This window comes from Cricetulus griseus (assembly GCF_003668045.3).
Source record: "Cricetulus griseus strain 17A/GY chromosome 1 unlocalized genomic scaffold, alternate assembly CriGri-PICRH-1.0 chr1_1, whole genome shotgun sequence".
In the NCBI taxonomy this organism is placed as follows: Eukaryota; Metazoa; Chordata; class Mammalia; order Rodentia; family Cricetidae; genus Cricetulus; species Cricetulus griseus.
In genome coordinates, this window is record NW_023276807.1 from 100,093,268 (window position 1) to 100,107,362 (window position 14,095).

The 14,095-nt window shown below is 41.1% G+C and overlaps 1 protein-coding gene across 5 annotated transcripts in view; it reads left to right on the forward strand.

Annotated features, from left to right (window-relative positions):
• Positions 1-14,095, forward strand: part of Nf2 (neurofibromin 2) — an 88,164-nt gene that overhangs the window by 40,534 nt on the left and 33,535 nt on the right. For all 5 annotated transcript variants that reach the window (XM_027387342.2, XM_027387341.2, XM_027387340.2 and 2 more), the window contains 4 exons: positions 5,111-5,179; positions 6,972-7,054; positions 9,815-9,890; positions 13,285-13,419. In XM_027387342.2, the coding sequence (XP_027243143.1) occupies positions 5,111-5,179; positions 6,972-7,054; positions 9,815-9,890; positions 13,285-13,419 (363 nt within the window). The remainder of the gene's footprint in view (positions 1-5,110; positions 5,180-6,971; positions 7,055-9,814; positions 9,891-13,284; positions 13,420-14,095) is intronic.

A 14,095-nucleotide genomic window follows, 5' to 3' on the forward strand; every position in this document is an offset into this window, starting at 1 on the left:
CCAGCTAGGACTACACAGTCAGAACACCCATAAATTTCATGTAGGTAAAGGTTTCCTTAAATACTACATAAATGTCCTCTGTAAGTGTGTTCTGATCTACCTTCCAGCAGCAGTATGTGAGAATACCTGCTTTTGCATGTCCTTCCCAACAATGGATATGAAGAGTCTTTCTAAAGTTTTGCTGACCTACTTCAAAAAATAGGGTTTTTTTGTTTGTTTTTTAAATGTATTCATTGATTTGCCATGGGACTAAGCATCTCTGGGGTTAACTGGCCATTTGTTCCTTCTTATTCTGTGGTGGCTGTTTATGACTTGCCCCTTTTCTACTGTGTTCTTGTCTTTTTCCGATTGATCTATAGGGGTTCATCTATAATGATAGCAACCTTTGTCTGCTGGTCTGTGTCAGGCTTGAGAATGACTTCACTAACTACTATTGTGCCCATCCTCTCATGTCTGGTACTTTTATGGATTTTTGTTTATAGGTTTAAATCCTTGATTCATATGGAATTTAGTGACTATATGTAGTAGAAATCTATTTTACACAGATGGATACAAAGAAAGAAAAGAATAAAAAATATATGTAAACCGGGCATAGTGGTGCATACCTTTAATCCTAGCACTTGGGAGGCAGAAGCAGGAGGATTGCTGTGAGTGTGAGGCCAGCCTGGTCTACAAAATGAGTTCCAGGACAGCTAGGGCTACACAGAGAAATCCTGTCTTGAGAAAAAAAAAAAAAAAGAAGCAGCAGCAGCAGAAGAAGAAAGACAGACAGATGACAAACTTTGATTTATTAGGACCCATTTAGAACATTTGGTCTGATTTTTCCATTGCATATACAGAGAGGGAATTAATACCCAGAAAGAGACTCCTTTTAGCTTAGGCATTTCAAGTAGCTACGCCTAGCTCCTTGGGAGTCTGGGGCAGGAGAATTGCTCAGGCCCAGGAGTTTGAGGCTAGCCTGGGCAACATAGGAGATAGCCAAACACCTAGCCTCCTAAAAATAGGAAAAAATACTTACAGAGTTGTATAAATAAATGGTGAGCTTTTGATTTTGTAGTACTGGAGATGTAGTACTTATTGACTTGGGTCAATAAATACTCTACCACTGATCTCTACTCCCAGCCCCAAAGCAACAAAGAGCAGGTATTTTTGTTGTTTTTGTTTATTGATACAGGGCTTCTTTGTGTAGCTCTGGCTGTCCTGGAACTTGCTCTGTAGACCAGACTGACCTTAACTCAAAAGATCTGCCTGTCTCTGGTTCCTGAGTCCTGGGATTAAAGGTATGTGCCACCACTGCCTGACACAAGTTGATCTTAAAAAAATTAATTATGGGCTGGAGAGATGGCTCACAGGTTAAAAGCACTGGCTGCTCTTCCAGAGGTCATGAGTTCAATTCCCAACAACCACATGGTGGCTCACAACCATCTAAAAATAAGATCTGGTGCCCTCTTCTGGTGTGCTTGCAAGCAAACATGCAAGTAGAACACTATATGTAACAAATAAATAAAATCTTTTAAAAAATTAGTTATGCTGGGCATTGGTGGTGCACACTTTTAATCCCAGTACTTGAGAGGCAGAAGCAGATGGATCTCTGTGAGTCCGAGGCCAGCTTGGTCTACAGAGTGAGTTCCAGGACCGATTCCAAAGCTACAGAGAAACCCTAAAAAAAAAAAAAACTTCAAAAAAATTAATGACATTTATTTATTATTGTGTGTGTGCCTGGCATAGCATGTATGTAGAGGTCAGAGGACTACTAACAAGAGTCAGTTCTCTCCCTTGCGCCATGAAGATTAAACTCAGGTTGTCAAACTTGACTTAACAATAGGCATATTTACTGGCAGAGGCATCTCAACAGATGAATGATGGCTTTTGTTTTTTGTTTGTTTTATATTTTAAAAAGACATTTATTTATTTTGTTTGACGGGGGTGGGATGCAACTCTTACCAAGACATGGATGTTGAGGTCAGAGGACAACTTCATGTGTTGGTTCTCTCCATCATGGGTTCCTGGGATAGAACTCAGGTCATTAGACTTGGCAACAAATAACTTTAATTGCTGAGCTATATCACAAGCCCCCCCCCAAAATTTTTAATTATTTTTATGTGTATGGGTGTTTTGCCGGCATGTGTATCTCTGTGCATCATGTGTGTACAGTGTCCAAGGAGACCAAAAGAGGGCATCAGGTATCTTGAACTGAAGTTACAGACAGTTGTGACCTGCCATGTAGGTGCTAGGAATCAAACCCAGGTCCCCTGCAAGAACAGCAGGTGTTCTTAACTGCTGAGCCATGTCTCCAGCCTACCCCACCACCCTCAAGAATTTTATCTTTATTGTTAGTTCCTCAAAGTGATAATGGTATTTGCTTGGTTTGTTTTAATTTAAAAAAATGAACGTGGGTCTGTTGCATGCTAAGCTACATCACTGATCTACATCCCCAGTCTTCTCCTTCTTGAATTTCAATTCAGGATGTTTATAAGGGGCAGTATAAGATCAGGTTTTTTGTTTTATTTTTTGTTTTGTTTTTTGAGACAGGGTTTCTCTGTAGCTTTGGAGCCTATCCTGGAACTCGCTCTGTAAACCAGGTTGGCCTCCAACTCACAGAGATTCCGCCTATCTCTGTCTCCTGAGTGTTGGGATTAAAAATGTGCATCACCACCACGCAGTGTATAAGATCAGGTTTTGTGGGCTCTGAAATTTGGGCAATTTAGGGGTTTTTCTTTAATAGAGGAATACCAAATGATGAATATAAAATTAAGTGCAAGCCCACAAAGCTGCAGAGCTTTGAGACTCCAGCTTTCTTACTTTCACAGTAAATCCACCTAGATCTTATCAGAATGTTTCTGTTACATAAAAAGATGAGGAGTAGTCGTTTCCATCTATAGTGTGGTATGGCTTTCTTTTATATTTACTGCCACAACACTGGCATTTTTCCCCTTTGTTTTTTAAATAGACATCAAGGTAGCTTTAATGTTGTGAGTGGAGCTAGTTCAGTGAAGAAGCTCTTGCAGCAGAATCTTCACCCCTCTGTATTGCTCAGATGTAATATATTTGATCAGTGTACCTGGGAGCTTGGTATAATTTAATAACAGGGGTCATTAATCTTGCAAGCTTTTGAGACCTGCATTTACAACTTTAGCTTAGCGTATCTGCTTACTTTTGCATTAAAATTTGATTGGCAAGTATTGAAAGGCTTGCAAATGCAACTAACATGGCTTTCAGTCATATCCTGTGAAGTCTTCAGTAATGCAAAGGATGCCGTAATGCTCATGCCTGACTTTCATCAGGGTTCAGCACCACCCCAAAATGCTTGCCTTGATTTCTTTACAGTTTGTTCCTTGCTTTACAGGTGAGGACACTGTGGCTTAAGAGAGGGCCTCTTATTCAAAGACCTCCACAGCAGCCCTCTAGAGGTCTCTTTGGGGTCTTCCAGAGCCAGTGCTTTCATTTAAGAAAGCTTAGACTTGCAGAAATTTGCTCTTTTTCCTTTTAAATTCTTAAAAAATTATTTGTTCTTATTTTATGTATATGAATGTTTTACCTTGTGTATGTGTGTGCATTGTGTGCATGCCTGGTGCCTGCAGAAGCCAGAATAGGGAACTGGCTTCTCTGTAACTGTTGTTACAGATGGACCAGACTTGAGTCTCAGCACCCATGTGGTGACTCACAGCCATCTGTAACTCTAGTTCCCAGGGATCTGATGTTGTCTTCTGCTCTCCAAGGGCAGTAGGCACACACATGGGACATAGACATTCTACATGCAGGTGAAACACTCTTACAGATAAAATGAAATAAAACTTTTAATTAAAGAAAAGAGAGAGATAAACCACTGGGCTGCTGAGATGGCTCAGTGGTAAAGGCACTTGCTGCCAAGCCTTACAACCTAAACTGGATCCCTGGAACCCACACGGTGGAAGGAAAGAACTGACTCCACATAAGCACTGTGGCATTGCACCAACCCCCAAATAAGTAAATGTAAAAGAGAGAGAACCCATTGACTGCTGACTGCTAAGATAAGGCTTTCTGTTTATAGTCTATTGTTTTCTGTTTCTCTTGCCTATTTATTTTTATTTTACTTTGAGACAGGGTCTCACTATGTAACTCTGACTGACCTCAAACTCAGCTGCCTCTGCCTCCTGAGGGCTGGGACTAAAGGTATGCACCACCATGCTTAGCCCACAGTCTCTCTTTATATCTGAGACTGGGAGTTGAACCTGAAGCTTTATGCATGCTAGGCAAGTGCTGTGCCACCAAGCGTCTTCCCTGCCCCATTCTTTGATAATTGATGATTCTCTGATCTGACCTAAGTTTTCTAGGAAAGAAAGGAGTAGTTTATTTATTTGTTGGTTTATTTGTTTCCTAGCTGTCCTGGAACTCACTCTGTAGATCAGGCTGGCCTCAAACTCAGAGATCCACCTGCCTCTGCCTCCTGAGTGCTGGGATTAAAGGTGTGCGCCACCACTGCCCAGCAGGAGTAGCATGTTTAAAAATAAGAGGATAAATATCTGGGTTGTTGCCCCTGGAGGAATAACTTAGATTACAGGCCTCACTAGTGCCTGGCTCTACAGCTTTGGCTATATCAGTTAACCTTTTATTTGTTTCTTTGGGCAGTAAGAATGACAGTATATTGATGTCAAATCTTCCAAAAGCAATTTTCAGAGCCTTGAGCAAAGGCACTAAAAACTGCCTGCATTCCCTGGTCCCACCTAGCAATCGGCTCCAATTACCAGCCACTTAGAGACATTTGTAGGTAAGACTCTTATCACACTTTGCTAATCACAACTTTCACAGTTGTGTTTTGTTGTTTCCAGTCCAAAGCTAATGTTTGAAAATGACTGCTTTCTTTGAGGGTTAGGAAACAGACTACATTTCCATACAAATGTCACATTCTTATTAGCACATCACCCATCCATCCCTTATGAGATTTTGCAACTCTGCGTATAGATGTAATCAGCTTTGTATTTTCATTCAAGGATAACAAACTGGCAAGGTTGAAATCTTGTCATCAGAATTGAATCACTCCCTGGAAGTGGGAGGAGGGACCAACTGAGTTGAGCCTTGTTCAGTAGTATTTAGAATCTCAATCACCAGATCTCTTTTCTTTTCCTTCTAGTATGGTGACTATGACCCCTCTGTGCACAAGCGGGGATTTTTAGCCCAAGAGGAATTGCTTCCAAAAAGGGTAAGAAATTAAATTCTGTATTTGGGAAAACGGCAAATGTGACTCAAGGAAAGCCTCTGAATGATCTGAAGGAATGTTGCAAATACAAAGCAGGCACATTTGCGTAGTTCATAATCTTGAGAAGAGTATGGAATCTTGGTTAAGCATATTTACTTATTAGTGTATTTGTGTGTTGTACATGCCTGTGAGTGTGGAGGTATGTGTGCCCTTTCACATATGCAGAGGCCAGAGCAGCACTTCAGGTGTCTTCTCTGTTCTCTCTTCCTTATGTCATGAGACAGGGTCTCTCAGCTGGAAGTTTCCATTTAGGGTAGACTGGATCTGCCTGTCTCTACCCTCAGTGCAAATATGTATAGTCATGTATGTACAGTCATGCCTGACTTTTTTATGTTTTTATTTATTCTCTAAGGGCTTTTTTGTCTGTTTCAAGGCAGGGTTTCTCTGTGTAATATCTCTGGCTGGCCTTGAACTCACAGAGATCCACCTGCCTCTGCCTCCCAAGTGCTGGGATTAAAGGCATGTGCCACCACCACCCAGTTTATTCCTTGAAAATTTTATACAATATATTTCCCCCACCTCAAGCCAGATTCCCTCCCCCATCCACCCAACTTTGTTCTTTCTCTCTCAAAAAACAAAACAAAAAACCACCAAAAGTAATGGATTCCAATTTGTGTTGACCAACTACTGATGAGTGTGCTGCCTGGGGTGTGGTTGACATACCCTGTGGTCATTCCATTTGAAGAAAACTGATTTTTCTTCTCTCAAGTGCTATCAATTCCTAATTCTTCTCATGCCTGGCATTACTGGGAATTCAAACTCAAGTCCTCATGTTTGCAGAGCAAGCTCTTTTACCTACTGAGCTTGCTTTCTATCTAGCTCCTATTAATATTTTTTGAGACAGATTCCTGCTCTATAGTCCAGGCCAGCCTTGAACTCACTATCCTCTTGCCTCAGTCTCCTGAGTACCAGAATTACAGGTGTGTACCACTGCCCTCAGTTTTCTTGTTCAAGTATGTGAAAAGCAAAGATGCTGCTGCAAATAGTGGTTTATATCTGAACTTCAGTACTCAAGAAGCAGAGGCAAGAGGATTATGAGGTTAAGGCCAGCCTGGGCTACACAGTGAGATTCAGTTTCAAAATAGCAAAATGCAAGAGTTTGTGGAATTAATGTCGAATTGCTAGGAAGTGTGTGGCCTGTAGATATTTTTCTGGTGTGGCAATTTCTAAAGGTAGTTGAGTGGCATTGACTTAAGGGAGCCATGAGACCATGTGTTCGCTGTGCAGAATTGAGCTGTTTGGGGTGGAGAAGATGAGGTGGAGGTAGGGCTTTTAATCCTCATTCTTGTTCATCTTACTCATTAGACACAGAAGCAGCCTTTGGCTGCTTCCCTTCTTACAGCCCCACTTATCATCTGTCACTGGGTAATAAAGGCTTTCCCCAACCCTTCCTTGCTTTTATCTGTCCTTTGATGGCTTCTATGCAGTTGAAGGCCAGAGTGAGTAAGTACTGCTTTACTGTTAGAGGTGGTCCCTAGATGAACAACCTGGAAGCAAAAGTGGATGCTCCCAGCTCAGGAGTGTAGTTAGGACTGAGGAATGCTGCACTTTGCAGGTTGATCCTCTAGTGGAATGGTTCTTGTTTACACACCCACCTCTGTGTGTGACTCTCCCTGCGTGCAGCTTTTTAAAAATAGCTTTGCTGTTTGTAAAAATGAACCATAATTATAAAAATGGCAAGAAATACCCAGACTTGTTGTGCATGTGGATTTTCTTCTTGCTGTCTTTTTGGTAGGTGATAAATCTATATCAGATGACTCCGGAAATGTGGGAGGAGAGAATTACTGCTTGGTACGCGGAGCACCGGGGCAGAGCCAGGTGAGGCTGCTTTATCCTTGTTTACATTTCTTCATGCCTCTCCCCCACCCTAAAAGAACTATGAAACTAGGGCATGCTTGTAGATCAAAATGTATTCCTGAGGTATATAAAAGGAAAAGCAAGAACTGGGAATAATGATAGTCTTCAGTTTCATGTGCATCCTTATTGTAGTGTGTTGCTATAAAAGGGGCACATGACAATCTGGGCATGCAGCTCAGTGGTAGAGCGTTTGCCTAGAATGTGTGAGACTCTGAGTTGAAAACCAAACTCATAGCCAGGTGGTGGTGGTGGTGGTGGCGGTGCACGCCTTTAGTCCGAGCACTCGGGAGACAGAGGCAGGCGGATCTTTGTGAGTTGGAGACCAGCCTGGTCTACAAAATCTAGTTCCAGGACAGCCTCCAAAGCTCTGTCTCGAAAAACAAAACAAAACAAAACAAAAGTGGTCATGTGTTCTGCCTATCAGAACCTGGCATATTCAGTGGCAGTCTAGTTTAATATTCTGTCTGAAGGCCCTCCCTTTGTTTTGCGTTCAGGCCTATATTGATGGTATTTAGAATATCTGAATACATTTCACTTTTATAATGTTGTTACATAGTTTCACAAGTCTAGAGGGTAGATACTTGGAAAAGAGTTTATGGTTAAAGGACACAAACATTTTGTGTTTTGACAGGTGAAACTAAATTGCTCTCTGAAATAATTTGTAGGGGGACAGTGGTGGCACACACCTTTAAACCCAGCATTCCGGAGGCAGGCAGGTCTCTGAGTTCAAGGCCAGACTGGTCTACAGGAAGGAATTCCAGGACAGCCAGAGCTATTACACAGAGAAACCCTGTCTTGAAAAACAAGCAAAATAATAATATAAATAAATTTGTGCCTTTTGGCACATGTTCATCACCAGTGTTAGTAGAATGTTCCCACTACCCTAGGTTTCTTTCAACATTTGTTTTTAATCAATCTATAATTTTACTAAATTAAAATTAAAACAAAAATTTATAGTTATAAGTATTCCCTTGGTAACTTTAGGTGTTGATCATCTTTGGGCTAGCCCCCGACCCCTAATCCTTCAAATCAGCTTCCTACTATATCTTTCACTATGTTTTCCCTATATGTATGTGTACCACGTACACATGTCTGATGCCTGAGGACGCCAGAAGGCACCAGAACTGGAATTACAGATGATTGTGGGGCATTATGTGTATACTAGGAATTAAACCTGGATCTGAAAAGCAGTCAATGCTCTTAACCACTGAGGCATTTCTCTAGCTCCTGTATCTTTTTTTCTTTTTCCTTTATACCCACAAAATGGACAGATCATAAGTACACTGTTTGATCATTTACCACAAAAAGATAAGAAATAGTCCATGACTTCTTAGCTTCCTTTCTTCCCAAAGATAACGAGTTTTCCAATTTCTTTTTATATTTTAAGTCAGAGTCTCGCCACATAGCTCTTGAAGTCCTGGAACTTGCTGTATATTCCAGGCCAGCCTACACTCAGAGAAATCTGCCTGCCTCTGCTCAGTGTTGGAATTAAAGGCTTGCACCATCACTTCCATTCCAATTTCCCAGTTTCTAATTAGTGCTCCCATAGACTAGTGTTTTCATTTGCCATTGTTACATTACTAATTTGTAGTGCTGAGGATCAAGTACAAGGTCTCTCACATGCTAGGCAACTAACTGTTATTCTATCACTGAGCTACATCTCTAGCCCACCATCACCCATTTTAAACTTTAGATAAATACAACCAATTTCTTTATTAAGTGCCTTCTTTTTCTCAATATCATCTTGTGGGATTTGAGTACATGGCATGTAGCAATAATCTCATTTTCATAGCTGTGCAGAATTCTGGTATATTAGTACAACAGATTATCCATTCTACCGTTGAAGGACTCTTGGGCTGTTTCTTGGTTTTTGCTGTTATAGGTAATGTTGAACAGTTTCCCAAAGTAATTGAATCAATTTACATCAGCAGTGTGTGATTTCTGGTTCTTCCACCTGCTTGCCAACACTTGGCATTCTCTCAGGGTGAATTTTAAAAATCCATCTGAGAGCATTTTAAGATGAGAGAGAGAAGGACAAGGACAAGGTCATGGAGAAGCTTGAGTTAAATTTCTTCAATACATTTACCTAGTGGGGAGTTTTCTGCAAGTCACTGCTGCTTCCAGAGCTTGATTTAAGTTTGAGTTATAACAGACAAGTATTCACCCACTGGCCTGGGTTTTATGGCTCAAATAGTTCCTGCCTTGACCTTCAACAGTACCCCAAGAGACAGAATCAGGAAGGTAGATCTGTCATGGTGTGTAGAAAAGCTTGTTCACTACTAAAGCCTCTAGGTTAAGAAAGTGCACAGACATAAGGCAACAACTTAAATAATTCATCTGGGGTTGAAAATAACATGCTGTGGTTTTGGTTTTTCTTTTTGCTATTGCTAGGGATGGAACCCAGAGCTTTGCACATGCTGAGCAAGTGCTGTACACCCAGCCCCCACATTCTTTTTTTTAATCATTTGAGACAGATGTCACTATTTACCAAGGGCAGAGTGTGAAATTGAAGCCAAGAGACAGTGTAATGAGTCTGTTTTCTTATTTTCACGGGGACTCTGGATTGGGAAAAGCTTTGCTGGTGTCTGGTCTGTCTCATATCTTCAGCAGGTGCCATGAGTCCATAGGAAGGCATGCTTAGAATACTTGACTTGGCAAGTGTCTGTCCTCCACCCTTGTCACTTAGCCCCAGTGACAAGCGTTCTTTCATTCTCTTCACAGGGATGAAGCTGAAATGGAGTATTTGAAGATAGCTCAGGACCTGGAGATGTACGGCGTGAACTACTTTGCAATCCGGGTATGTTGACTCCTCCCCAAGTTCCCTGGCTACCAGATAGACTGAGCAGGGTCACACAGCCAGATAGGTTACTTCCTCATCCCAGGGTAATTAGAGTCTTATGATTCGGTGGTAAAGAAGAAAAGAGGAAGACAGGTCTAGAGCCTGGTCTTTTAGTTGGACTTCAAATTAGATCAGAGGTAATTAAGTGTCAGTGGTACCTTCAGGGACTTAGACCTGGCTCTCTTTTCAGCAAAAACCTGTTGGAATGCTGGCCATGTAATGTTTGATTATTCTGGCCTCTTGTAAGATCCAAGGAGCACCTGGAAATAGTGTCTTTCCCTGGGGCCCACTGAAAGTAAGGCTGCTCTTATAGATTCCTAATTTGTTTGGGTGGAACTCTTGTTCTTACTGTGAGGCTAATTAGTTTTCTATTCAGACCATTAATGGTCCCCAGGCCTCTGGGAACCAGTAATTCTGCAGAGAAAGGCATTTGTGTTCTGCTCAGGTCTAGCACTAGAGCATGCATTTCTCCTGTTGGGGGATTTGGCTGCTGGTTGCAGTGTATCCTTGGCTTCTTCCAAAGGAGTCAATGCAATGTACCCAAACTTTTCTTCACTGGTGGATGAGTGGTTGTTGAGATGCCTGGTCACAGATGAGTAGATCAGCTGCAGTTACTCTTTGAATTCCTTTTTTGGGTTCCTACATCTTTATGTTAACTTTGAGTAAATTAAATTAAGCACACCTCCAGTATTCTAGGATAGCTTTCTACTTAATTTGTTTCCTAAATACAGGTTTTTGTGGATTTCTTTGCATAAAAAAATGGGGCACACTGAAATGTTCTGCTACAATAAGCAGGTGACTAGAAATGTATTTTATGGGAATGCAGAAGGTTGTAGGGTCTGGAACGATGGCTCAACAGTTGAGAGCACATACTGCTTTTGCAGCAGTACCTGAGTTCAGTTACCAGCTCCCAGTTTGGGATGCTCACACTGCCTGAAAATCCAGCTCCAGAAGGATCTAATGCCTCTGGCCTCCTAGGGCACCTACACTTATGTACACAGATATATAAATATGTAACTAAAAATAATAATGAAAAAATCTTTAAAAAAGATTGCAGAAGGTAATTTGTAATGTTTCATGAAGACCAGTGAGGTGGAATAGTAGATGAGGCACTTGCTGCCTGGCCTGACATCCTGAGTTCAGTCCATGGAATGCATCCCCATGGTGAAAGCAGAGAACTGATTCCACACATTGTCCTATGGTCTTCACATGTGTGCTGTGGCATAAACATGCATGCACAGACACAACACACATAAGCAAATATGCAAATATTAAATAAGTTTCATTCATTGGAATCTAACATCCGTTTCGTTGAGATTAGACTAGTGGGTTTCTGTGATTTTTGTCAACCCAACTAACTTTTCTTGCTCACCACCACCATTAATTATATTGAAGGAGGAAAGAAGGAAGCATTTTACAATCCTTAAAAAACCTCTTAGGCTGGGTGATGGTGGCACACACCTTTAATCCCAGTATTCAGGAGGCAGAGGCAGGTGGATCTCTGAGTTCAAGGACAGCCAAGGCTTCACAGAGCAACCCTGTTTCAAACAAAACCCAAAAAACTGCCATTGTTTCTTATAAATTTATTTTACTTAGAAGAAAAAAATATATATTTATTTGTTACATTTGTTTATCTATTTATTCCTGGTGGTACGCTAGACTTCTCTTCTACCATGTTCTGGTGGGTCAAACTCAGGTCATCAAATGGTGGAACAGTAAGCATTTTGACTCCCTAAGCTGCTCAACAGTACCAAAGCCAGAGTTGTCTTCTTCATAGGAATATTTCTGCATGAGTCAGATGAGCATGAACTACTTTTTGATTTTTATGTTGAACAATAGACACAGACATTTTAGTAATTTTATGTTAGAGATATTAAATTCTCTCATTAACTAGGGAAGATAGATGCTTAAAACATTTTAACTGATAAATAGGTACTTGTACATATTAATGGGGTGCTAAGTGATTAAAAAAATTTCAAAGGAGTTATTTGTGCTACCCTCTCTAGTCTCTAGAAGTGTCATAGTCATAATGATAGCAGAGGGGTGGAATCTTTTATTATTATTATTTAATCTAAATTATCAGAAATATAAGGAAAATACCTTATTTTCCAAAATGGGGTACAGATATAAGAACACAAGCCTCATTGCTGTCAACACATCACTTTTAAAAACTTTGCAGACAAGGAGAACATTCTTATGCCTGGGTGGCAGCGCCTGGCTTCAGGTGTTAGAAGGAGTAGAGAGATTGATCTTTGAGCGCACACCTCCCCATCTGACACCTGCTGTTAGATTGGTACTTCTCGTCACAGCCCAAGCACCTTCTCAGTGTGCAGATCTGCTGTCCTACTCTTGAGTCCTGGCTTAATTTCCTTGTTGTCAGCAAGGGGCAGGAGCTGTAGTGTCCTTGTGTGTGCAGGGAGTTTTTTTGCACAACAAAGGCTAAACTACAGCACTGGTAAATTGGTCTTTCTATGAGGATGGAGCCAGTGGCTCCAGATCTGGGTCAGTAACTTGGGACACAGGGCACTAAGCCTCTGGTTGTACTAACTGCTGATCAGGACCCTTCTCAGAGGTATAATAGCATTCATAGAGTTAACTAACATTTTAAACAACTTCATTGAAGTATAATTTGTATGCAATTTATTTTTATATTTCTTTCAACATTTAATTATACAGCATATGAGAAAATTGAGTTTTCAATGAATGTCATATATACCCACCACCTAACTACCCCTAAAATGCAGTCAACATTTTACTATATTGGGGTATGGTATAGTAAAACTACATTGACACTGCATTGTAACCTAAAATAAGGCCATCTAGTCCCTAGACTTAAATTTTTTTCTTCTAGAAATCCAACAGCTTTTGTGTGTGTGTGTGTGTGTGTGTGAGATGATGAAGATCAAATCTAGGGCCTTGTACGTGCCAGACAGGAACACTACCACAAAGCAACAGTGGCACCATGAAGCTACCATTTCTTATAAGGAGAGAAATGTACAAATATGTGGGTTTTGGTTCTCCCTCTGATAATCTGGCTATTTAACTAGTTAGTATTCACAACATTTAAATTATCATTTCTTCAGCCACCAAGCCAGTGACAGGAGCCGGAGTCCACAGTGACTCAGGGGACATACCAGTCACAAAAATGGTATTGTTTTGCCTCTGCTTCCCTAAATCCAGAACCTGGAAGCCTCCTGGGTTGCAAGAGAGTTGTGATTTCTGTTGGGACTTGTTGAAACTTGTCAAATGTAACAGTGTGTGCCAGATTCTTTAGAAAGTTGAATAAAATCCGCCGCCGCCGCCGCCGCCGCCGCCAGAAGCTGACAAAAGCTGCTCTTTATTGGCTCTGCAGAATAAAAAGGGCACAGAGTTGCTGCTTGGAGTGGATGCTCTAGGGCTTCATATCTATGACCCTGAGAACAGGCTGACCCCCAAGATCTCCTTCCCATGGAATGAAATCCGAAACATCTCCTACAGCGACAAGGAGGTAGGAGATGTCTGTACTACAGGTACCACTGTGGTACATTGGTTCTGCAAAAGGCCCTTACCCATTCTCCTTTTTGCCAAAGCTTTCCAAGCCAGACCATTTCCTTGTCAGAGAAAGTCTTTTAATCCCCAGGCTTTACAACTTTGGTTGCTGATTTCTAAAGTACTTACAGAACAGTCTTGGCATCCTTTCTTCAAAGGGCATGGCTAAAGCCTACTATTGACTAACAGGAGAGTGAGCAGCTCAACTTGTCAGGACTAAACCCCAAAGAACAGAAAGAAGGAAAAAGGAACATTTCTGACTACTTGCCTTTCTGTTTCTTTGTATTTTAAGTGTGGTCTATGTTAAGTTTCTCCCTATGTATTGTGTTTGTTACATGTAGTGGAAAAGGTAGGTGTGTGTGTGTGTGTGTGTGTGTGTGTGTGTGTGTGTGTGTGTGTGTGTGTACTTTTGGGGGGGGTGCTTTGTTTTGATTTTTAACAGGATCTCACTTTGTAGTCCTGACTGACCTTGAATTTTCTATGTAGACAAGACCAGCCTTCAACTCTCAGAGATCTGCCTCTGTTTCCTGAATGTTGGGATTAAAGCTGTGAACCACCATGCCAGGTTGATAGTTATGTATTTTGTAGGAGGTGTATTAGTCAATATTCTTTAAAGAAACAACTGATAGGATGAA